The sequence below is a fragment of the Procambarus clarkii genome, chromosome 93, assembly GCF_040958095.1.
Source record: "Procambarus clarkii isolate CNS0578487 chromosome 93, FALCON_Pclarkii_2.0, whole genome shotgun sequence".
NCBI classification, from domain to species: Eukaryota; Metazoa; Arthropoda; class Malacostraca; order Decapoda; family Cambaridae; genus Procambarus; species Procambarus clarkii.
Genome location: NC_091242.1, coordinates 13,552,634 through 13,576,227, shown reverse-complemented (window position 1 = coordinate 13,576,227; position 23,594 = coordinate 13,552,634). Strand labels below are relative to the sequence as shown.

The following is a 23,594-nucleotide window of genomic DNA, read 5'->3' as shown; positions in this document are numbered from 1 at the left end:
TTGATTATCGTTTCCAAACTTTATATTTCGGACTTCCAGAAAATAACACTTGGCTGGGTACCTACCAACACTCTACTTGACCAAACCATCAATCAGGGGATCAGATCTGAGACATTTCCGGCACTGATGCCAGAAACACCTCAAGATGACCCAGTGTAGGGAGGCGGAGGACATGGTAGAGGAAATAGAGAACAGGGGAAAACTAGATAAAAAGGAAGAGATGAATAACCAACAAGGAGCAACAGAAGAAAAATAAAAGCAGGAGGAAGTTAAAACCTGTAAAACAGGAAAACAGGAGGAAGTTAGGATGATGGGGGGGGGACGGAGAGTTGGGGGTGGTGGGGGGGAAAGAGACGGGGTGGTGGTGGGGGGGGGGAAAGAGAGGGGGTGGTGGTGGGGGGGGAAAGAGAGGGGGTGGTGGTGGGGGGGGGGGAAAGAGAGGAGGTGGTGGTGGAGGTGGTGGGGGGGGGAAAGAGAGGGGGTGGTGGTGGTGGTGGTGGTGGGGGGGAAAGAGACGGGGTGGTGGTGGTGGGGGGAAAGAGAGGGGGTGGTAGTGGTGGTGGGGGGGGGGTCATGTTGGGACTTGATATAACGGCCTACTTGGTCCCCCGTCCCTCTCTGTGGTAACACTAGTCTCCCAAACACCACCCCGCCACACCCATAGCATCTCTGCACCAAGTAACCTAATCCGGTTTAAGTTAGATTCGTTAGTACCAAAACAAAAGAGGATCAACACTAGGAGAAGCGCCGCCGGCCACCGGACGCTCTTCCCAAGGGACTCTATGGTTCACCGCGACGGTTAAAACATCGACAGTTATGGCGGCTTGTTTGTGAAGGAGTCTTGGGAGTCGTGACTGCTTAACATACTACTAACAGCGGTGGTAGTGTGGGGGGCGGGGAGCTCAGTTGGCACAGAGATAAAACACAAATTGGATATGTTTGCAAAATCGGGGTCGTCGGTGTTTCCAAATGTCAGCGATACCGAGAGAGGGAATTTATTATCGGTATTTATTTATTTATATGTGGTTTGGTAATTATTGATGCCTGCTTTTTTTGCTGCAGACATTGTGGTTAAGCTCTTCGTTATTTCTGGCGTAAAATACATCACGGGGGAAGATAATTATCGCTAATGAACTTATGTTTTCAGAAATCGGAGCCAGTCACGGTTGGCCTGGCGCCCTCTCCCACGACCCGCCAAACTGACCTATCGCACACCGCTCTCAGGGTAACAGAAACAGTCTCTATGCTAAGAAGGGATAAGGTATATGGTCGTGGTTCTCGGGTAGGCGGGAGGTTTAAGCCCTTGTGTCGGGTGCGGGCAATTTCCTCCCTGGATCGTATTGCCAGATACCTTTGTCCGCGTGACTCATTTTAATAAATTCCCCGCGAATTGTGAATACTAGGCGAACTTTACCTATAACAGATCGTTCATAAACACACGACACTCATATTATACTGGTTATAGTGAGAAAATAGTAAGTGACTTAAGTCAAAGTTGACCCAACACGAGAAGCAACTGTACAGCTTTACCTGTCAAGCAACCCACCGCACTGGAAGACATCCGAGACGCCGCACCTGAGGACCGTCCCGTTCCCGTGCTGAGGAACCGGGTTTTCGTGGCCAGAGTCTCGGATGGGCGCCGGACCATGATTTTCTGTTGTGTCAAGAGCTGGAAGGTGTCAGATATGGGAGTGATGCGAGTGAGGATAGAAGCCATGGTGGGTCTCTCCCCTGCTCGCCTTCACATTCTCTCTCTTATTATGTTTTATCTACCTCTCACGCTCTCCACAGTCGTGTTTTAAAAGTGTTTTTGTGTGTGTTCATGTGTTTTAATATGTGGCGCTAGTGAAGACTGAAGCATGTGTTCTATATGGTGATGCTCGGGCTTTTCTAAGCTTAAAACTACGCTTTTTGATGTGTTTTTTTTAGTTAATATTCTTGGTGTTATTTGTGTTGTGTTCAGTTGTGATTGTTTCCTCGCGGTTATTATGGTATAGTTAATAAACTATTAAAGTGGCATATGGAAAAAAGCGTTTCCGTGACAATATTGTGTGATGGCAGTTTATATGTCACTGTTGCAATGGAAATATTATGTGTAAATATGTTTTGAAAATTATGTACCTGAAATTATATGGACTGAAGATTTATATATATATATATATATATATATATATATATATATATATATATATATATATATATATATATATATATATATATATATATATATATATATATATATATAATGTGTGTGTGTGTGAGAAAGCTGCAGGAACACACAAGCCATAGATCACTAGGAAATTTAATTGACCCGGCCAGGATTCGAACCCATGCCGTCCAGTCTCACCCCTAAACGTACACAGTACCGTGACCATCGGTACTGTGACGATCATTGGTGATTATTGGTGCAATGATCACGGTACTGTGTACGTTTAGGGGTGAGCATGGACGGCATGGGTTCGAATCCTGGCCGGGTCAATTAGATTTCTTAGTGATCTCATGGCTTGTGTGTTCCTGCAGCCAGCTTTAACGCACGCACGCACACACACACACACACACACACACACACACACACACACACACACACACACACACACACACATACATACATACACACACACACACATACATACATACATACATACATACATACGTACATACATATTATATATATATATATATATATATATATATATATATATATATATATATATATATTTAAATATATATAATTATGCTCTGATGTTGCATGTATTTTCGATAGTGTATTTGTGAGCCATGTGTATGTGTGTGTGTATAGTTGTATTGACATAGAGGACACAATAATACATGTATGTAATAATGATGATTGTATAATGCTCTGACAATGATGAGAGCTGCCCGTACTGCACTCAAGGTAAGTGTGTATTATATACGCCGGTGTGTATAACTAGTATATGTTCTTGCTCTCTCCCTCGCTATATTAATCCCCCCCCCTCCCCTATTACTCACTTCCCACTCCCACATGCTCCTCAACACACACTTTCCTGTGTTCTCCAACAATCAAGATGTTTCTTATTGCTGTGCCCAGAAACAAGATTGGGTTCAGGCAGCCTAACGTCTCCCGCACGTCCTTATATAAAGCTAATTAATAATTCTAATCGTCATAAGTACATTGTAACGGAATGTGAATTCACATAATAACTATTTTATTCTAAGTTGCTAGAATAAATTATGCTGATGAAGTTGTATTTCTTTTAGTAATAAAGTGGATGAAAGGGAAGCATAAGACTGTGTGAGTTAGTAGCCTAAGGTGGAATGATGTGTTCTTAAGTGTTCTTAATGAACCTTCTTGTTCTTTCCTCTTGTTCTCTTGAGTTTTTTTTTTCTCTCTCTCCACGTCTCCTCTCCGTCAATTTTGGTCTACGCCCGTTCCTCACCACCTGTTCCATCTATTATTTTTTTTCTTTGGTTTTGATTTTTTCCTGTTTCCCTGCTTCTTGTTTTGCCAGATGGTGTTCTCCTATATAATGGTGACGAATGTAAATCCTCTAACTTGTTTCCTATTGTTTCACCGGCTGCTTTTCCAACCCCCCCCCCCCCCCCACTCTCTCTCATTTACACCCTCTTGTTTGTTTTACTTCCGTTCCATAGCCCTGTAAATCTTTCTGTTATTGTATAATAATTGGGCTTATTTTATTTCAGTTTTTCCCGCCATCATCTATTATTATTGCCATACCTGTATCCTCATTTTATTGACTCCTTGTTAGTGTTGTTGTGCACTTGTTAGTGTTGTTGTGCTCTTGTTAGTGTTGTTGTGCTCTTGTTAGTGTTGTTGTCCACTTGTTAGTGTTGTTGTCCACTTGTTAGTGTTGTTGTCCACTTGTTGGTGTTGTTGTCCACTTGTTAGTGTTGTTGTCCACTTGTTAGTGTTGTTGTGCACTTGTTAGTGTTGTTGTGCTCTTGTTAGTGTTGTTGTCCACTTGTTAGTGTTGTTGTCCACTTGTTAGTGTTGTTGTCCACTTGTTAGTGTTGTTGTCCACTTGTTAGTGTTGTTGTCCACTTGTTAGTGTTGTTGTGCACTTGTTAGTGTTGTTGTGCACTTGTTAGTGTTGTTGTCCACTTGTTAGTGTTGTTGTCCACTTGTTAGTGTTGTTGTGCTCTTGTTAGTGTTGTTGTCCACTTGTTAGTGTTGTTGTCCACTTGTTAGTGTTGTTGTCCACTTGTTAGTGTTGTTGTGCTCTTGTTAGTGTTGTTGTCCACTTGTTAGTGTTGTTGTCCACTTGTTAGTGTTGTTGTGCTCTTGTTAGTGTTGTTGTCCACTTGTTAGTGTTGTTGTGCTCTTGTTAGTGTTGTTGTCCACTTGTTAGTGTTGTTGTCCACTTGTTAGTGTTGTTGTCCACTTGTTAGTGTTGTTGTGCTCTTGTTAGTGTTGTTGTCCACTTGTTAGTGTTGTTGTCCACTTGTTAGTGTTGTTGTCCACTTGTTAGTGTTGTTGTGCTCTTGTTAGTGTTGTTGTCCACTTGTTAGTGTTGTTGTCCACTTGTTAGTGTTGTTGTGCTCTTGTTAGTGTTGTTGTCCACTTCTTAGTGTTGTTGTGCTCTTGTTAGTGTTGTTGTCCACTTGTTACTGTTGTTGTCCACTTGTTAGTGTTGTTGTCCACTTGTTAGTGTTGTTGTGCTCTTGTTAGTGTTGTTGTCCACTTGTTAGTGTTGTTGTCCACTTGTTAGTGTTGTTGTCCACTTGTTAGTGTTGTTGTCCACTTGTTAGTGTTATTGTGCTCTTGTTAGTGTTGTTGTCCACTTGTTAGTGTTGTTGTCCACTTGTTAGTGTTGTTGTGCTCTTGTTAGTGTTGTTGTCCACTTGTTAGTGTTGTTGTGCTCTTGTTAGTGTTGTTGTCCACTTGTTAGTGTTGTTGTCCACTTGTTAGTGTTGTTGTCCACTTGTTAGTGTTGTTGTCCACTTGTTAGTGTTGTTGTCCACTTGTTAGTGTTGTTGTGCTCTTGTTAGTGTTGTTGTCCACTTGTTAGTGTTGTTGTCCACTTGTTAGTGTTGTTGTCCACTTGTTAGTGTTGTTGTGCTCTTGTTAGTGTTGTTGTCCACTTGTTAGTGTTGTTGTGCTCTTGTTAGTGTTGTTGTCCACTTGTTAGTGTTGTTGTCCACTTGTTAGTGTTGTTGTCCACTTGTTAGTGTTGTTGTGCTCTTGTTAGTGTTGTTGTCCACTTGTTAGTGTTGTTGTCCACTTGTTAGTGTTGTTGTCCACTTGTTAGTGTTACCTCATCATACCAATTACTGTCGCTACGATTCCTTAACAATCTCATGATGACGGAGAAAGATGTTTTGTTTACTGTAACCACTTTGTTTAAATACCGCGTCTCGCCAACACCTCCAAATGAGGCGGCCCACTTTGTCCTAATTTGTTAGTAGTGTTGCCGCATGGAGTTCTTCCCTTTATCACCCCCCTGTGCCTCTCGGTGCTGCCAGATGATGATCCCCCACTTGTGTGTGCCTCGGGGGTGCCAGCTTAGTTATTATTTTATTTTCCACCCTAATGTATGGGCAGTGTCTACAGGGTGGTCCTGGTGTATGGGCAGTGTCTACAGGGTGGTCCTGGTGTATGGGCAGTGTCTACAGGGTGGTCCTGGTGTATGGGCAGTGTCTACAGGGTGGTACTGGTGTATGGGCAGTGTCTACAGGGTGGTCCTAGTGTATGGGCAGTGTCTACAGGGTGGTCCTAGTGTATGGGCAGTGTATACAGGGTGGTCCTAGTGTATGGGCAGTGTATACAGGGTGGTCCTGGTGTATGGGCAGTGTATACAGGGTGGTACTGGTGTATGGGCAGTGTCTACAGGGTGGTCCTGGTGTATGGGTAGTGTCTACAGGGTGGTCCTGGTGTATGGACAGTGTCTACAGGGTGGTACTGGTGTATGGGTAGTGTCTACAGGGTGGTCCTGGTGTATGGGCAGTGTATACAGGGTGGTCCTAGTGTATGGGCAGTGTATACAGGGTGGTCCTGGTGTATGGGCAGTGTATACAGGGTGGTACTGGTGTATGGGTAGTGTCTACAGGGTGGTCCTGGTGTATGGGCAGTGTATACAGGGTGGTCCTAGTGTATGGGCAGTGTATACAGGGTGGTCCTGGTGTATGGGCAGTGTATACAGGGTGGTACTGGTGTATGGGCAGTGTATACAGGGTGGTACTGGTGTATGGGTAGTGTCTACAGGGTGGTCCTGGTGTATGGGCAGTGTATACAGGGTGGTACTGGTGTATGGGCAGTGTATACAGGGTGGTACTGGTGTATGGGTAGTGTCTACAGGGTGGTCCTGGTGTATGGGCAGTGTATACAGGGTGGTACTGGTGTATGGGCAGTGTATACAGGGTGGTACTGGTGTATGGGTAGTGTCTACAGGGTGGTCCTGGTGTATGGGCAGTGTATACAGGGTGGTCCTAGTGTATGGGCAGTGTCTACAGGGTGGTCCTGGTGTATGGGCAGTGTCTACAGGGTGGTACTGGTGTATGGGCAGTGTATACAGGGTGGTCCTGGTGTATGGGTAGTGTCTACAGGGTGGTCCTGGTGTATGGGTAGTGTCTACAGGGTGGTCCTGGTGTATGGGCAGTGTATACAGGGTGGTCCTGGTGTATGGGCAGTGTCTACAGGGTGGTACTGGTGTATGGGTAGTGTCTACAGGGTGGTACTGGTGTATGGGCAGTGTATACAGGGTGGTCCTGGTGTATGGGCAGTGTATACAGGGTGGTCCTGGTGTATGGGCAGTGTATACAGGGTGGTCCTGGTGTATGGGCAGTGTATACAGGGTGGTCCTAGTGTATGGGCAGTGTATACAGGGTGGTCCTGGTGTATGGGCAGTGTATACAGGGTGGTCCTGGTGTATGGGCAGTGTATACAGGGTGGTCCTGGTGTATGGGCAGTGTATACAGGGTGGTCCTGGTGTATGGGCAGTGTATACAGGGTGGTCCTGGTGTATGGGCAGTGTATACAGGGTGGTCCTGGTGTATGGGTAGTGTCTACAGGGTGGTCCTGGTGTATGGGCAGTCTCCATGTAATTTACATATAATACAGGGATAAGTACGGTACTGTACCTCTGTGTTAGTGGTTGAGATACAATTATTATGGTCAAATATATTGGTAACCTTCACTGGTGTATTCACCTAGTTGTGCTTGCGGGGGTTGAGCTCTGCTCGTTCGGTCCGCCTCTCAACTGTCAATCAACTGTTTCTACTACTACTATATCTTTCCCCTTCCCCTCCCCCCCCCCCACACACACACCAGGAAGCAGCCCGTGACAACTGACTAACTCCCAGGTACCTATTTACTGCTAGGTAACAGGAGCATAGGGTGAAAGAAACTCTGCCCATCATTTCTCGCCGGCGCCCGGGATCGAAAACGGGACCACAGGATCACGTGCCAGCGTGCTGTCCGCTCGGCCACCGGCTCCCATATATATAATATATATGACAGTGTCAGACCACGGAGGAAAATTGAAACAGGAATTTCCTTAAGTACTTTCGTATATTAATACATCTTCAGAAGGATTGATTTTACCGGTCAAGTATTGGACATAAGAGGCAGGAGAGAATGGTGGAGTGAGGTGAGGTACAATAACAAATGAATGGGAATTAGGTGGACACAAATATGAGCCCCACAAGAACTGCTGAAGGCCTATTGGCCCATACGATGCGGCTCCTATCCATACCCACCAACAGACCCACACATAGGTTATAATAACATAAGTTAGTAAATATTTACATTGATTTAGCGAGGAATGTGTTCCAATGATCCTACTCAAAACGCCCTTTAATTGATCAATCAAAAAGGGATCTAAGTTATATAAACCACTGCTAATGTTCAAATTACTTTCTTTTGTAATCTGTATCAATGTAGATTCAATTATGTTTCTGTTATAAGTGCTTTTACAATTCGTTATTGAAGAAGTCATCTCCCAATCAATTTGGTGAGCATCTTCTGACAGATGAACAAACACTGCATTAGACAATTGGCCATGTCTTACAGAGTATTTATGTTGCGAAATTCTACATTTCAAATCTTTAGATGTTTGCCCAACATAGAACTTATTTTTAATCACGTGTTTATTTTCGGAAGAAACCACACATAACGCATTAGAAGGAATGTTTAGGTCCCCTCCAATACAGTTTCTGTGTGCTTTTCTCCTACCACCCCCTTCCTTTTCATTTTTTTTTTGCTTTATTATATGTTTAAAGGTTACAAGATATATATTGGTTGATACAAAGAGTGCTTAAAGGTTATGGATCTCTTGAAGCTGCTCCGCTTCCGGACAGAAACCGAGGATGCAGCAGGCGTTTCTCCTCTGGACCGCCACACTGAGGCGCTGAAACAGAAAACTGGCAGCTCTTGGGTCCCTGGTGACATCAATGAGCTTGGAGCCCAATTCGTTGAGAAATCCCAAGGACCTCTTGCCCCAGGGGCCATGCGTCTCAGACGCTATGGGAACAAAGGTGTATCGACCTTCTAATCGCCTGTATTTGGCTAATTTTGCTATTTCCCTGTGGTGGGCCGCCCCACCTGCTTGATCAGCTCCCAGGTGTACATAGGTGTCAGGGTGGATACACATGTGTAGTATATATATTGTATATATATATATATATATATATATATATATATATATATATATATATTAATAATATAGGTGGTGTATGTACAAGGCCGTGTGGCCTTATAGATACAGCAGGTTGTTGTGATAGTGTGCGTGTGTGTGTAGGCAGAAATAGAAGGCAAGGTGTGGTGTTGGGGGGGGGGGGGGTGAAGGGGGGGGGGAACAGGAACTATTCAAGGCCGCTCGACTGTAACTCACGTGAGGGGGAAATGGGAACACACCATCATCCCCCATCCCCTACCCCTTCACCCCCATCACATTCCCCCTTTCCTCCTTGTTCATTCTCTCTGTAACCCCCCCCCCCCTCACCCCATCACTTTCCTACGCCATTTCCCATTTCTTCCCACTTTATTCCTCCCTTCCCCCCATACTTTCTTACCCCATTCCACCTCTTCAGAACCCAGCCTCTTGTAGCCTACTCCCTTGAGTTTAACTTAGTGTGGTGAGGTGTAGTCAGGTGTGGTGAGGGGGTAGTCAGGTGTGGTGAGGTGTAGTCAGGTGTGGTGAGGTGTAGTCAGGCGTGGTGAGGTGTAGTCAGGCGTGGTGAGGTGTAGTCAGGTGTGGTGAGGTGTATGCAGGTGGTGAGGTGTAGTCAGCTGTGGTGAGGTGTAGTCAGCTGTGGTGAGGTGTGGTACGGTGTAGTCAGGTGTGGTGAGGTGTAGTCAGGTGTGGTGAGGTGTAGGCAGGTGTGGGCCTGGTGTACCCCATGTGTACACAAGCCTCGGGTGTTAGAGAGTCCTAGGGGTGGTGAGTGGCACTGTGAGCTCCCACATACCAGGGACTCTTAACTACATCTTGTGTCCAAGGGATAAAGACTAAACATTTTATCCTCTTAAGGATCAGAGGATAACGGCATTGTCCGCTCGGGCTCGGGTCTTCCAGCCCGCTTAATTATGGCCATATTTATCAACTTCCAAGATTTTCAGATTTTTTGTATATTGAAATTGAAATTGAAATAAGTTTATTGAGGTAAAATATTGTTATTTTTGTATATGGTGCGGCGTGAAGACCTGGGGCCAGATTCACGAAAGCACTTACGCAAGCACTTACGAACGTGTACATCTTTCCTCAATCTTTGACGGCTTTGGTTACATTTATTAAACAGTTTACAAGCATGAAAACTTGCCAATCAACTGTTGTTATTGTTATAAACAGCCTCCTGGTGCTTCGGAGCTCATTAACTGTTTAATAATTGTAAACAAAGCCGCCAAAGATTGAGAAAAGATGTACAGGTTCGTAAGTGCTTGCGTAAGTGCTTTCGTGAATCTGGTCCCTGGTTGTGATGTCGCCAGATAATTTCCCAGTCCGTCAGTGGGCGTGGTTATGATATTACATTGGTGGGCGTGACGTGGGCGTGTAAGACGAGCTTTGACCTTTAATAGCAGGCTTAGGCCTGTCTCTCCCTCCCCACAGCTGACCCTAGGACTGGTTTCTCTGGAGCACGACCCACCAGTGGGTTTACAACCAGGTGCCCTAAGACCCTAGACCAATTTTGTGGGTAAGGCGGACGGACTGACTACACCACATTATGTGGGCGTGATGTGTCCTCCCGCATGTCAGTGTCTTGGGTGTGGTGTGGGCGGGGAGTGTACGGGTGTGGGCGGGGAGTGTACGGGTGTGGGCGGGGAGTGTACCGGTGTGGGTGGTACACGGTATTTTACCAGTCTGGGGGCCAGTTTAGGTAGGCGAGGCCATGTCATAACTCAAGGGTAAAGATCTTAATAGTGTCCAAGAGAACCCTAAGAGAAGGTGAAGTTGTTAACAAGATGGTGTTGTGGGGGTCAGGTGACATGTTTCATAACAGTATTGTTGACATGTCGCCACTCTTAGTGTCCAGTGAAGGGGCTCCACTCTGGCCGGCTGACAAGGTCAGCTCTCTGATCAGTCAGTTTGTTGTTGATTTCAGCTCTGAGCTGGACATCGGGCCTCGCTAGAGTGGTATCGAGATATAATGTGGGCGTGAGGTCGTGGGAGAGGGCTGGGAGGGGTGTGGTGGGAGAGGGCTGGGAGGGGTGTGGTGGGAGAGGGCTGGGAGGGGTGTGGTGGGAGAGGGCTGGGAGGGGTGTGGTGGGAGAGGGCTGGGAGGGGTGTGGTGGGAGAGGGCTGGGAGGGGTGTGGTGGGAGAGGGCTGGGAGGGGTGTGGTGGGAGAGGGCTGGGAGGGGTGTGATGGGAGAGGGCTGGGAGGGGTGTGGTGGGAGAGGGCTGGGAGGGGTGTCGTGGGAGAGGGCTGGGAGGGGTGTGGTGGGAGAGGGCTGGGAGGGGTGTGGTGGGAGAGGGCTGGGAGGGGTGTGGTGGGAGAGGGCTGGGAGGGGTGTGGTGGGAGAGGGCTGGGAGGGGTGTGGTGGGAGAGGGCTGGGAGGGTGAGGGCGAGCCTCAGGCGGCCGTGAAGCAGCAGTAAGCCCCACAGGATGGCGTCTCCAGCACACGCCATGATGTCTCTACACTTGTGTACTGATAACACTGGAGGCCAGAGTGCCCCTGGCGGCGGGCTGTCTGCTCCTCCCGTCATTCTTGCACTCACTACTACCAACATGACGTCACGTCTCAACTGTTTTTTCCCTCCCTCTTCCCTCCCATCTCCTTCCCCTTCCTTTCCCACCTCCCTCTTCTCGTAATTATTCGTCCACGCTAAGAGCCTTGTTATATTGCATTTTCCCTTCTCTCCCCCTCCCACTCTCCCCCTCCCCCTCTCCCCCTCCCACTGTCCCCCTCCCACTCTCCCCCTCCCACTCTCCCCCTCCCACTCTCCCCCTCACACTTCCCCTCACGACGACGTCATAAGCAAAGCGAGCACCACATTACCTTCACAGTTACCACCCGCATTACCTTTTTGTGGGCGTGTGTCATATTACTCCTGGGGGGGGGGGGAGGAGGGGGGGCTTACGCCACAATATTCCCCGTCTTCAATGGGGGGGGGGGAGGGGGGAGCATACTTTACCACCATCATCTCCACTGGAAGGGTGACGTCTACTTGCCAAAGAAGTTACTTGGGAGGCTGAAGACAGTTAATGGGTCGTTATGGTCTAATTACCGTGCTTGTTGGTTGGCCACAGTTGTGACCTGGATGTGAACACCAAGACCCTTACTGTCACCACCAGTCTTGCTGTCACCAACATGGCCGGCCGTCACCACAATACGGAAAGTATACCAGAACTATATATTAATAACGCGAGGTGGTAACATAACACTAACTAGTGTCCAGAGAGCATCGACACCATTGTCACACCATTTTCGCCCTGGTAGTGACAGTACTGATTTTGTCCAGACATATCCAGCGCGGCCTCATTCACCCCTCTGGCTGTCTTACTCAAGCTACTCAGGTGCTGGATGAGTGACTCGTGTGTTGGCTTCAGTAAAGTTAGCTTAATGTGTGCTGCGACCTGCGTTGTTAAATCTCACTGCATCAACATAAGAGGTCCGCGGCTGTTCAACACCCTCCTAGCGAGCATTAGAAATATTGCCGGAACAAAAGTGGACGTCTTCAAGAGAAAAGTGGATAGTTTTCTTCAAGATTTAATTTTTTTTTTTAAATTTTGCCCCGAGGGGCGAGTTTATTGGGCAGCGCCACTCATCTTGTGAGTGAACACACCGCCATAGCAGAATGTACAACACTCCCCAATAGGAAGAAAACCCGCTGGGTTGTTCATCCTGTCACTTGTACCCAGACACAGCTGGGACTTGCTTAACTGTCTCAAGTGAACAGCTCCTCAAACAAGAAGATTAACATTTATCAACCCTTAAAAGCTTACGTTATCTTGCGGGTGCAAAATGGGGAAATCTTTTAAGAACAGTATCAATATTTGACAAATAGTGTTTTCCTAACTCAAACAATGTGGGGTTTATTATTCTACAGTTATTCCTAATGTCTCTCAGGTGTTCACATTCACGTAGATAGTGGTCAAGGCGGTGTCCATCACTCTCACCACAGATTCTGCAACTTCGCTGATCAACTGTTGTTTCCATTCCAAATCTCCATGGATATTTGTATCCAAGACGGATTCTCGCTATTACAGATTCTCTCACTCGTCGTCCTCCTCTTCGGCCATACTGATTGGGATTGCCAGCTGCAACCATGTTGTACCATCGTACAGATTCACTGGTTTGTGCTTCTATCCTCCTTTCCTCAGTTACCTTGTCACGGTGATGTTGCCTGATAATACCTCTAATTTGTAGTTGAGTCTTGGGTATGAAGTATTCAATATGGTCTCCTTCAGCACCTTCAGCAGCCAGCACATCTGCTCGTTCATTTCCACATATTCCAACATGGGAGGGGATCCACAGAAACTTGATGACTCTTCCCTGATTGGTAAGTACTCTCACAGCTCTCTTGATTTCAGCGACTATTGCAAGATTTTCTGCCTGATTTTTACTTAGGCTTTGCAGTGCTGCTTTTGAATCGGTGCAAATCACTGCACCATTAGTGTTCCGTTCAAGAAACCTTAACGCCATAACAATGGCAGTTAGCTCTGCTTGCGTTGAAGAGGCATAGTTCTCAATACGTGCTTTTTCTTCATTTCTGCGTTGGAAGGTATTATCCTTGATTACCGTGTATGCTGCACCAGCCCTGCCATTGATAGGATTAGATGACCCGTCAGTGTAGATTTGATCTAGTTCATCTCCGGCTTCTTTATAAATGTCCTCGAGATACTTGTGCCTCATTTCTTGTGGTATCATGTTGGATTTTTTCATTGCCATTTCATTGATGATGATCTTACATGAGTCATCCTCCCAGGGAGGTAACATCTCTACAGGCAGGAGCTCACGGGCTTGCTCAAGCAGGTGAAGCTCTTCAAGGTAGCAGACTGCTCTGTGATGCCATTTTTTGCTTCTCCTGTTTCCCCCTGAAAGTAGCACAGAGCTCAGTTTTTTCTTGGCAATATCATTGTAATGGGGATCTCTGGCTATCCTAATTGCAAGCTTAGCATTCAGCTCCTGAATTCTGCTTTTAATACTGGGAAGGGACAACTCCTCTCGTAGATTAGACGTTTTGGCAGTTCTTGGGACTCCAAGAATGATTGTCATGGCTTCATTTTGAATGCTTTCAAGCCTTTTCATATCGGTTTGGGAGTAGGTGCACAGTACTGGTGCGGCATAGTCTATGACGGAGCGCACATAGGCTGTGTACATCATTTTGAGCACGGCAATAGAGGCTCCATGTCCATTCCAGGTCATAGCTTTCAGTGCCCTGAGTCGACTTTTGCATGTTCCTATGAGTTGATTGAGCTCCTCTTTCTTTCCCTTGTTAGAGCCGACAGTGACGCCAAGGTACCGGTAGTGGTCAACCCATTCAAGTGTTTCTTCAAGATGTGCCGGACCAACCAGATTGTAATGGATACGTGGGCCTGCGGGCCGCGCCAAGCAACAGCCTGTTGGACCAAGCTCTCACAGATGAAACCTGGCCCCGGGCCGAGCTTGGGGAAGAAATAGTAGTGCCGGAACCCCGTCAAGGTACAAGGGACATAATACTGACGTTTCTGGAACCCGCAAGACTATTTCCCGTGTACATAGGCATCCACGCCAGATACCGGGCAGTTGTGCCTCTGTTCTGCCTCATTTCCTCAAAATAAGTAGTTTATGGTTGGTTGAATTCTGGTACCCGCCCGCACTTCCTGACGTTCCAGGCGCTGCCTTATGGTCACTACATCATCTGCACTGCTCTATCTCTAGTTTCTTACTCTTGTGCTAAACTCTATGGTAAACTCTTTGGGAGCCGGTCGGCCGAGCGGACAGCACACTGGACTTGTGATCCTGTGGTCCTGGGTTCGATCCCAGGCGCTGGCGAGAAACAATGGGCAGAGTTTCTTTCACCCTATGCCCCTGTTACCTAGCAGTAAAATAGGTACCTGGGTGTTAGTCAGCTGTCATGGGCTGCTTCCTGGGGGTGGAGGCCTGGTCGAGGACCGGGCCGCGGGGACACTAAAGCCCCGAAATCATCTCAAGATAACCTCAAGATATGGTGTGTAAATGTCTACAATCCTGCACTTAAATGCAAGTTTTTCAGCGACATATCAAGTGTCATTCCCTGATGTTCCTACATGACTTGGCACCCAGTATTCAACGACTGTTGAATACTTCAACGACACTTGTACTGTGTTGATGGTGGCCGGAGTGGTGACCGAGACTGTGAGGTAACAACACTAAAGCCTTCACAGTGAGAAGAGTACTCATCTAGTTGTACTCACCTAGTTGTACATGTGGGGGTTAAACTCTGGCTCTTAGGTCCAGCCTCTCAACCGTCAATCAACCGGTGCACAGATTACTGAACCTACTGGGCTCTTATCATATCCATATTTGAAACTGAATGGAGTCAGCCTCCACCACATCACTGCCCCAGGAGTGTGTAGCATGGAGAGTGTGTACCCAGAGACCTGGGGAGTGTTGAGGCTTCAGGTAGAGCAGGTGTACACCCCTCTCCTTCACCCCCACACCTCTCTACCCCCTCTCTCTCTCTCTCTCTCTCTCTCTCTCTCTCTCTCTCTCTCTCTCTCTCTCTCTCTCTCTCTCTCTCTCTCTCTCTCTCTCTCTCTCTCTCTCTCTCTCTCTCTCTCTCTCCTCCCCCCCTTCCTCCGTCCCTCCCCCCCCCGTCCTTCTTTCCTCCATAGGGGGAACCCAACGGTGCGAGTTTAGGAAGATGGAAAAACAGATTTCATTCGTACCATCTTTTTCCCCCCCTCCATCTCCCTCCGTCTCCCTCCCTCCCTCCCTCACACTTGTCCCACAAACACCTCAGTTACTAGTCAGTATTTGGAGTGCCTCAGTGCCGTGCAGTGTCAGAACAGTGTCGGTGCCACTCCAAAAGTCTTCACGACAAATTAAAAAAGTTTTTTGTTGGAGGGGGAAGAGGGGGGGGTGGGTTGTTATCGAGAATAAGTGGTAGTGTGCGGTTGACTTTTGTTTAGTGAGTGTTGATGCCACCAGACACTGTACAGGCACCTGACACCTTACAGTGGCACCTGTGTACAGTGACTGGACGCGGGTTGGAGGAGCAGCACCAAGCTGGTGACGCCTCGCATGACTACATCCGTTGAGCAACACCTGGCGTCACGCCGGCACTTGTCGCGTCACGCAGGTGACTAGTCGTGTGACGCAGGTGACTGGTCGTGTGACGCAGGTGACTGGTCGTGTGACGCGTGACATGTCCCCTGCTTGGCGAACAGAGGCATTAGGTGTTACAAGTGAAGCCTGGCCCCGGGCCGGGCTTAGGCAGTAGAACAACTCCCAGAACACCATCGGAGCCAACTCTCGCTCCGATGGTGAAGTCTTATTATTGTCAGTGGTCGTGTGCAGTCAGTGTTCGTCCTATGGTCGTGAACTGTTCAGTAGTCATCCAGTAGTCCTGAACTAGTCAGTGATCGTGAATTACTAGTCGTACAAGATGACCAGTTACACGGAAGTGGCTGTCGGGAAAACATTAGGATTGGCAAATAATGGAAAATTTACATATACAGGAATATTTTTTATCTTAAGTTTTACTCTTATCTGAACTAGTGAATCCAAGACCTAAAAAGTCTTAATCTTGTTTAAACTATTTAGAAGCTTTATAAGCCTTAAATATGACTCCAATGAGAGTCACAGCTTCCTAAATCTGAGCTAAAAACTTAATTCCTGGAACAAATTTACATAATTGTTTAAATCTGAACATGAACGAGGTCTGAAACCAAATAAGGTCCAAGCGAAGTAGTGTAAAGCTTTTTTACAACGCCAAAATCTCAGAAATTTTGATACAAGATTGAATTGAAAAGTCATTTTTGCTCAAGCCTTATCATGCGCATTAAACTTAATTAAGTCTGCAAAGTTTGAAAGCTTCAGTCCTTTATGTATCAGAGATGGGCATCGCACACACCACAGAAGTAAGTTTAAATGTATTCCACGTTAGTTAACTGAATTAATATGATATAACAATATTTATATGTAGATTGCATTTATACAGTATCTATATTTATAGAGATTGTAGCAGACTAGAGTGTTCTTGACATTACAAAAATACTAAATTACTATAATATAGGTTTGTAAATTATATTGAAGCTAATATTATTTCCAGTTTTTAAATCTGGAAGGGAAAATAATTTGGATCATGATAAGTATTTTAAACCACAAAAATATTTATAAATGTATGGAATGTGAGGTTTCTGGGGCATATGTAAGTGTTAGCAGTGAGCTGCTGGGTGGAAGACACAAAGGTGTACCCAGTTATTGATGTATTCCCTGTTGGTTGATGTATTACCTGTTGGTTGATGTATTACCTGTTGGTTGATGTATTACCTGTTGGTTGATGTATTACCTGTTGGTTGATGTATTACCTGTTGGTTGATGTATTACCTGTTGGTTGGTGTATTACCTGTTGGTTGATGTATTACCTGTTGGTTGATGTATTACCTGTTGGTTGGTGTATTACCTGTTGGTAATACATCAACCACAGCACTGTGGTGTGGGCGTCAGCACTGTGGTGTGGGCGTCAGCACTGTGGTGTGGGCGTCAGCACTGTGGTGTGGGCGTCAGCACTGTGGTGTGGGCGTCAGCACCGTGGTGTGGGCGTCAGCACTGTGGTGTGGGCGTCAGCACTGTGGTGTGGGCGTCAGCACTGTGGTGTGGGCGTCAGCACTGTGGTGTGGGCGTCAGCACTGTGGTGTGGGCGTCAGCACTGTGGTGTGGGCGTCAGCACCGTGGTGTGGGCGTCAGCACTGTGGTGTGGGCGTCAGCACCGTGGTGTGGGCGTCAGCACCGTGGTGTGGGCGTCAGCACTGTGGTGTGGGCGTCAGCACTGTGGTGTGGGCGTCAGCACCGTGGTGTGGGCGTCAGCACTGTGGTGTGGGCGTCAGCACCGTGGTGTGGGCGTCAGCACTGTGGTGTGGGCGTCAGCACCGTGGTGTGGGCGTCAGCACCGTGGTGTGGGCGTCAGCACTGTGGTGTGGGCGTCAGCACTGTGGTGTGGGCGTCAGCACCGTGGTGTGGGCGTCAGCACTGTGGTGTGGGCGTCAGCACTGTGGTGTGGGCGTCAGCACCGTGGTGTGGGCGTCAGCACCGTGGTGTGGGCGTCAGCACTGTGGTGTGGGCGTCAGCACTGTGGTGTGGGCGTCAGCACTGTGGTGTGGGCGTCAGCACTGTGGTGTGGGCGTCAGCACTGTGGTGTGGGCGTCAGCACCGTGGTGTGGGCGTCAGCACTGTGGTGTGGGCGTCAGCACTGTGGTGTGGGCGTCAGCACTGTGGTGTGGGCGTCAGCACTGTGGTGTGGGCGTCAGCACCGTGGTGTGGGCGTCAGCACTGTGGTGTGGGCGTCAGCACCGTGGTGTGGGCGTCAGCACCGTGGTGTGGGCGTCAGCACTGTGGTGTGGGCGTCAGCACTGTGGTGTGGGCGTCAGCACCGTGGTGTGGGCGTCAGCACTGTGGTGTGGGCGTCAGCACCGTGGTGTGGGCGTCAGCACTGTGGTGTGGGCGTCAGCACCGTGGTGTGGGCGTCAGCACTGTGGTGTGGGCGTCAGTACCGTGGTGTGGGCGTCAGCACCGTGGTGTGGGCGTCAGCACCGTGGTGTGGGCGTCAGCACTGTGGTGTGGGCGTCAGCACCGTGGTGTGGGCGTCAGCACTGTGGTGTGGGCGTCAGCACTGTGGTGTGGGCGTCAGCACTGTGGTGTGGGCGTCAGCACTGTGGTGTGGGCGTCAGCACCGTGGTGTGGGCGTCAGCACCGTGGTGTGGGCGTCAGCACTGTGGTGTGGGCGTCAGCACTGTGGTGTGGGCGTCAGCACTGTGGTGTGGGCGTCAGCACCGTGGTGTGGGCGTCAGCACCGTGGTGTGGGCGTCAGCACCGTGGTGTGGGCGTCAGCACTGTGGTGTGGGCGTCAGCACTGTGGTGTGGGCGTCAGCACTGTGGTGTGGGCGTCAGCACTGTGGTGTGGGCGTCAGCACCGTGGTGTGGGCGTCAGCACTGTGGTGTGGGCGTCAGCACTGTGGTGTGGGCGTCAGCACTGTGGTGTGGGCGTCAGCACCGTGGTGTGGGCGTCAGCACTGTGGTGTGGGCGTCAGCACCGTGGTGTGGGCGTCAGCACCGTGGTGTGGGCGTCAGCACTGTGGTGTGGGCGTCAGCACTGTGGTGTGGGCGTCAGCACTGTGGTGTGGGCGTCAGCACTGTGGTGTGGGCGTCAGCACCGTGGTGTGGGCGTCAGCACTGTGGTGTGGGCGTCAGCACTGTGGTGTGGGCGTCAGCACCGTGGTGTGGGCGTCAGCACCGTGGTGTGGGCGTCAGCACCGTGGTGTGGGCGTCAGCACTGTGGTGTGGGCGTCAGCACCGTGGTGTGGGCGTCAGCACTGTGGTGTGGGCGTTATGGAACTAAGGTTTGGTTGACTTCCTCCTGGATAGTGTCTCCCGTCTACACCCTCCCGTCTACACCCTCCCGTCTACACCCTCCCGTCTACACCCTCCCGTCTACACCCTCCCGTCTACACCCTCCCGTCTACACCCTCCCGTCTACACCCTCCCGTCTACACCCTCCCGTCTACACCCTCCCGTCTACACCCTCCATTCCCTTGGTCGTTTTTGTCATGTCTTGGAGGTGTACCCCCGCCCTGGTGAAGCCCGCCCCTCACCCCGCCTGCTCAGCCTCCAGAATTATCTCTGCGTATCCTGACCAGGTATTTGAAGGCTTCTGTAATGAGTTGATTAACTGTGTTGTGTTTGTAATGCACCTTTGGTTTGCCTCAAAAGGTTCGACCAGCGGTAATTACAGAGTTCCTGTGACCTTATCGAGACGCCGGAACAAATTGTCTTGTTTGTTTTCAGAGGTCAAGGATAATTTTCCCTGCTTATTGTTTGTCTTAACAAGAGTTGTGGGGGAGTAGTGTCTGTCTGTCTGTCTGTCTGTCTGTCTGTCTGTCTGTCTGTCTGTCTGTCTGTCTGTCTGTCTGTCTGTCTGTGTCTGTCTGTGTCTGTCTGTCTGTCTGTCTGTCTGTCTGTCTGTCTCTCTCTCTCTCTCTCTCTCTCTCTCTCTCTCTCTCTCTCTCTCTCTCTCTCTCTCTCTCTCTCTCTCTCTCTCTCTCTCTCTCTCTCTCTCTCTCTCTCGTTCTTTCTTTCTTTCTCTTTCTCAAAATAGTGTATCCCCCTATTTGTAACCATAAATTTCGAAATTGACTTAGATTTGCATCGATAACTTTCCATCAATAAATGACAGGAGAGTCAGAGCGTGTGTTAAGTGCCGCCTGCCTTGCAGGTGTTCCAGGTCTTGTTACAGGTGTTCCAGGTCTTGTTACAGGTGTTCCAGGTCTTGTTACAGGTGTTCCAGGTCTTGTTACAGGTATTCCAGGTCTTGTTACAGGTGTTCCAGGTCTTGTTACAGGTGTTCCAGGTCTTGTTACAGGTGTTCCAGGTCTTGTTACAGGTGTTCCAGGTCTTGTTACAGGTGTTCCAGGTCTTGTTACAGGTGTTCCAGGTCTTGTTACAGGTGTTCCAGGTCTTGTTACAGGTGTTCCAGGTCTTGTTACAGGTGTTCCAGGTCTTGTTACAGGTGTTCCAGGTCTGGTTACAGGTGTTCCAGGTCTTGTTACAGGTGTTCCAGGTCTTGTTACAGGTGTTCCAGGTCTTGTTACAGGTGTTCCAGGTTTTTTATTTACACCATATCAGGTTGGGCCCACGAGTTAGTGTGTACACGTGTTCCTGTATACGTAGTTGTCCTTGCTGGGGTTTGAGCCTATTGGGCTCTGTTATATATACATTTGAAACCGTGTTTGGGGTCTGCCTCCTCCACGTCACTTCCTAATGCGCGGGCCAGCAGGTGTCGGGCTTGTCGCTCTCCCCACTGCTGACTGTCTCTGCTCCTGCTGTGACTGTCACTGCTCCTGCTGTGACTGTCTCTGCTCCTGCTGTGACTGTCTCTGCTCCTGCTGTGACTGTCTCTGCTCCTGCTGTGACTGTCTCTGCTCCTGCTGTGACTGTCTCTGCTCCTGCTGTGACTGTCTCTGCTCCTGCTGTGACTGTCTCTGCTCCTGCTGTGACTGTCACTGCTCCTGCTGTGACTGTCTCTGCTCCTGCTGTGACTGTCACTGCTTCTGCTGTGACTGTCTCTGCTCCTGCTGTGACTGTCTCTGCTCCTGCTGTGACTGTCTCTGCTCCTGCTGTGACTGTCTCTGCTCCTGCTGTGACTGTCTCTGCTCCTGCTGTGACTGTCTCTGCTCCTGCTGTGACTGTCACTGCTCCTGCTGTGACTGTCTCTGCTCCTGCTGTGACTGTCTCTGCTCCTGCTGTGACTGTCACTGCTCCTGCTGTGACTGTCTCTGCTCCTGCTGTGACTGTCTCTGCTCCTGCTGTGACTGTCTCTGCTCCTGCTGTGACTGTCACTGCTCCTGCTGTGACTGTCTCTGCTCCTGCTGTGACTGTCTCTGCTCCTGCTGTGACTATCTCTGCTCCTGCTGTGACTGTCTCTGCTCCTGCTGTGACTGTCACTGCTCCTGCTGTGACTGTCTCTGCTCCTGCTGTGACTGTCTCTGCTCCTGCTGTGACTGTCTCTGCTCCTGCTGTGACTGTCTCTGCTCCTGCTGTGACTGTCTCTGCTCCTGCTGTGACTGTCTCTGCTCCTGCTGTGACTGTCTCTGCTCCTGCTGTGACTGTCTCTGCTCCTGCTGTGACTGTCTCTGCTCCTGCTGTGACTGTCACTGCTCCTGCTGTGACTGTCTCTGCTCCTGCTGTGACTGTCTCTGCTCCTGCTGTGACTGTCACTGCTCCTGCTGTGACTGTCTCTGCTCCTGCTGTGACTGTCACTGCTCCTGCTGTGACTGTCTCTGCTCCTGCTGTGACTGTCTCTGCTCCTGCTGTGACTGTCTCTGCTCCTGCTGTGACTGTCTCTGCTCCTGCTGTGACTGTCTCTGCTCCTGCTGTGACTGTCTCTGCTCCTGCTGTGACTGTCACTGCTCCTGCTGTGACTGTCTCTGCTCCTGCTGTGACTGTCACTGCTCCTGCTGTGACTGTCTCTGCTCCTGCTGTGACTGTCTCTGCACCTGCTGTGACTGTCTCTGCTCCTGCTGTGACTGTCTCTGCTCCTGCTGTGACTGTCTCTGCTCCTGCTGTGACTGTCTCTGCTCCTGCTGTGACTGTCTCTGCTCCTGCTGTGACTGTCACTGCTCCTGCTGTGACTTTCACTGCTTCTGCTGTGACTGTCTCTGCTCCTGCTGTGACTGTCTCTGCTCCTGCTGTGACTGTCACTGCTTCTGCTGTGACTGTCTCTGCTCCTGCTGTGACTGTCACTGCTCCTGCTGTGACTGTCTCTGCTCCTGCTGTGACTGTCTCTGCTCCTGCTGTGACTGTCTCTGCTCCTGCTGTGGCTCACTGCTCCTGCTGTGACTGTCACTGCTCCTGCTGTGACTCACTTACCCTGCTGACCGCATCTGACTACTGCTCACTGCTGTTGGGTGACACTAATTTGTTTTAAAATACCTGCCTGTCCTTCCTCATCCTCGTTTCCAATAAGACGAGTTTGTAAACATACTTCACAGAGAATATCCGATATTCTCTAGTCTACCCGTCTGGCTGTACACGTCACGTCTACCCGTCTGGCTCTACCTGTCAGGTCTACCTGTCAGGTCTACCTGTCTGTCACTAGACGGATTAATTTATTGGCATGTCTGTCGTGTGGGAGTGTTTTTTTTTTATTTTTTTGAGATATATACAAGAGTTGTTACATTCTTGTACAGCCACTAGTACGCGTAGCGTTTCGGGCAAGTCCTTAATCCTATGGTCCCTGCAATACGATCCCCTGCCGCGAAGAATCGTTTTTTCATCCAAGTACACATTTTACTGTTGCGTTAAACAGAGGCTACAGTTAAGGAATTGCGCCCAGTAAATCCTCCCCGGCCAGGATACGAACCCATGACATAGCGCTCGCGGAACGCCAGGCGAGTGTCTTACCACTACACCACAGAGACTTTTCGCGAGGTGTGAGGCTGTCCTCTAGTGTGGTGGGAGCTGTTGGTACAGACGCAGTGTGGGAAGGAAAAGAGTGAGGGGATGGGATGGGAGAGACAGGATTACCGTGGGAGAAGTTGGAGGCGTATGGGAGAGGGAACACAAAGGTAGGAGTAGTAATGGGGAAGGAGGAGGGACCGTGGGAAGGAATGGGACAGACAGGGAGAGGTGTTGAGCAGGTAGGGTGGTGATGGGTGGGGGGTGGAGGGTCTGGGGCGGGGGGGGGGGGGCGGATAACGGCGGCCACCCACCATTGTCAACAACGGCCCCACCAAAACACGCCTCCACCATGCTTGCCAACTTCCCCGTCAACTCCGCCCCTCCAACGCTCACGTTAGTCATTACATTAATTTCCCAACAATACAGTCGTTACCAGTTGGAAATATTATGCGCATTGTCAAGTGATTTTTACGAATTGTCTTGCTAGGCTGTTAAGAATGAATTCTTAATGCTAAGTGTGAGAAGGCAACTTTGGTGTGTGTGATCCGCCGGTACCAAGCAAGCTTAACGGATTGGGCAACTTATTAGTATGGTGACTGTTGACCTTCTCTCTGGGGATGTTTGTCACTGACTTTAGTGTGGAGAGTGGCAGAGGCTCCGGGAGGCACTTGTCTGCTGCGGTTATCTTCTGGGGGTTATCTGAGATGATTTCGGGGCTTAACGTCCCCGCGGCGCGGTCCTCGACTACGCCTCCTTTTTGTCACACACTCCCAGAAAGCAGCTGTCTAACTCCCAGGTACCTATTTACTGATAGGTGAACAGGGGCAACAGGGTTAAAGAAACTGCTTATTTGTTTCTGCCTCCACCGGAGATCGAACTCGGATCCTTAGGATTTTCTGTAACTTGCTGGCATTGTAATTGCAAGGTGTGAAGGATGGATGAAATTGTTTATGTAATAATCTCCGTTGAGGTCTGATAAAGACCTTTTGTGCCCTCTGTAATGCTCTTTGCGCTACCGCTCACAGGATGAGTATGGGGTGCACAATAAACTAGCAGCCTCCGGCGGCAACAATCTAAAC

At 49.1% G+C, this 23,594-nt stretch overlaps 1 protein-coding gene across 7 annotated transcripts in view; it reads left to right on the top strand.

The window, feature by feature from the left end:
- Window positions 1-23,594, top strand: part of RapGAP1 (Rap GTPase activating protein 1) — a 171,634-nt gene that overhangs the window by 79,337 nt on the left and 68,703 nt on the right. For 2 of the 7 annotated variants that reach the window (XM_069319480.1, XM_069319479.1), the window contains exon 1: window positions 16,443-16,481. The exons of 3 other annotated variants lie outside the window; for them this stretch is intronic. In XM_069319480.1, coding sequence (XP_069175581.1) covers window positions 16,458-16,481 — 24 coding nt within the window. In that variant the 5' untranslated portion in view covers window positions 16,443-16,457. Of the gene's footprint in view, window positions 1-1,223; window positions 1,719-16,442; window positions 16,482-23,594 lie in introns of those variants that run through there. 2 more of the 7 variants (XM_069319477.1, XM_069319478.1) reach the window with 2 other exon arrangements.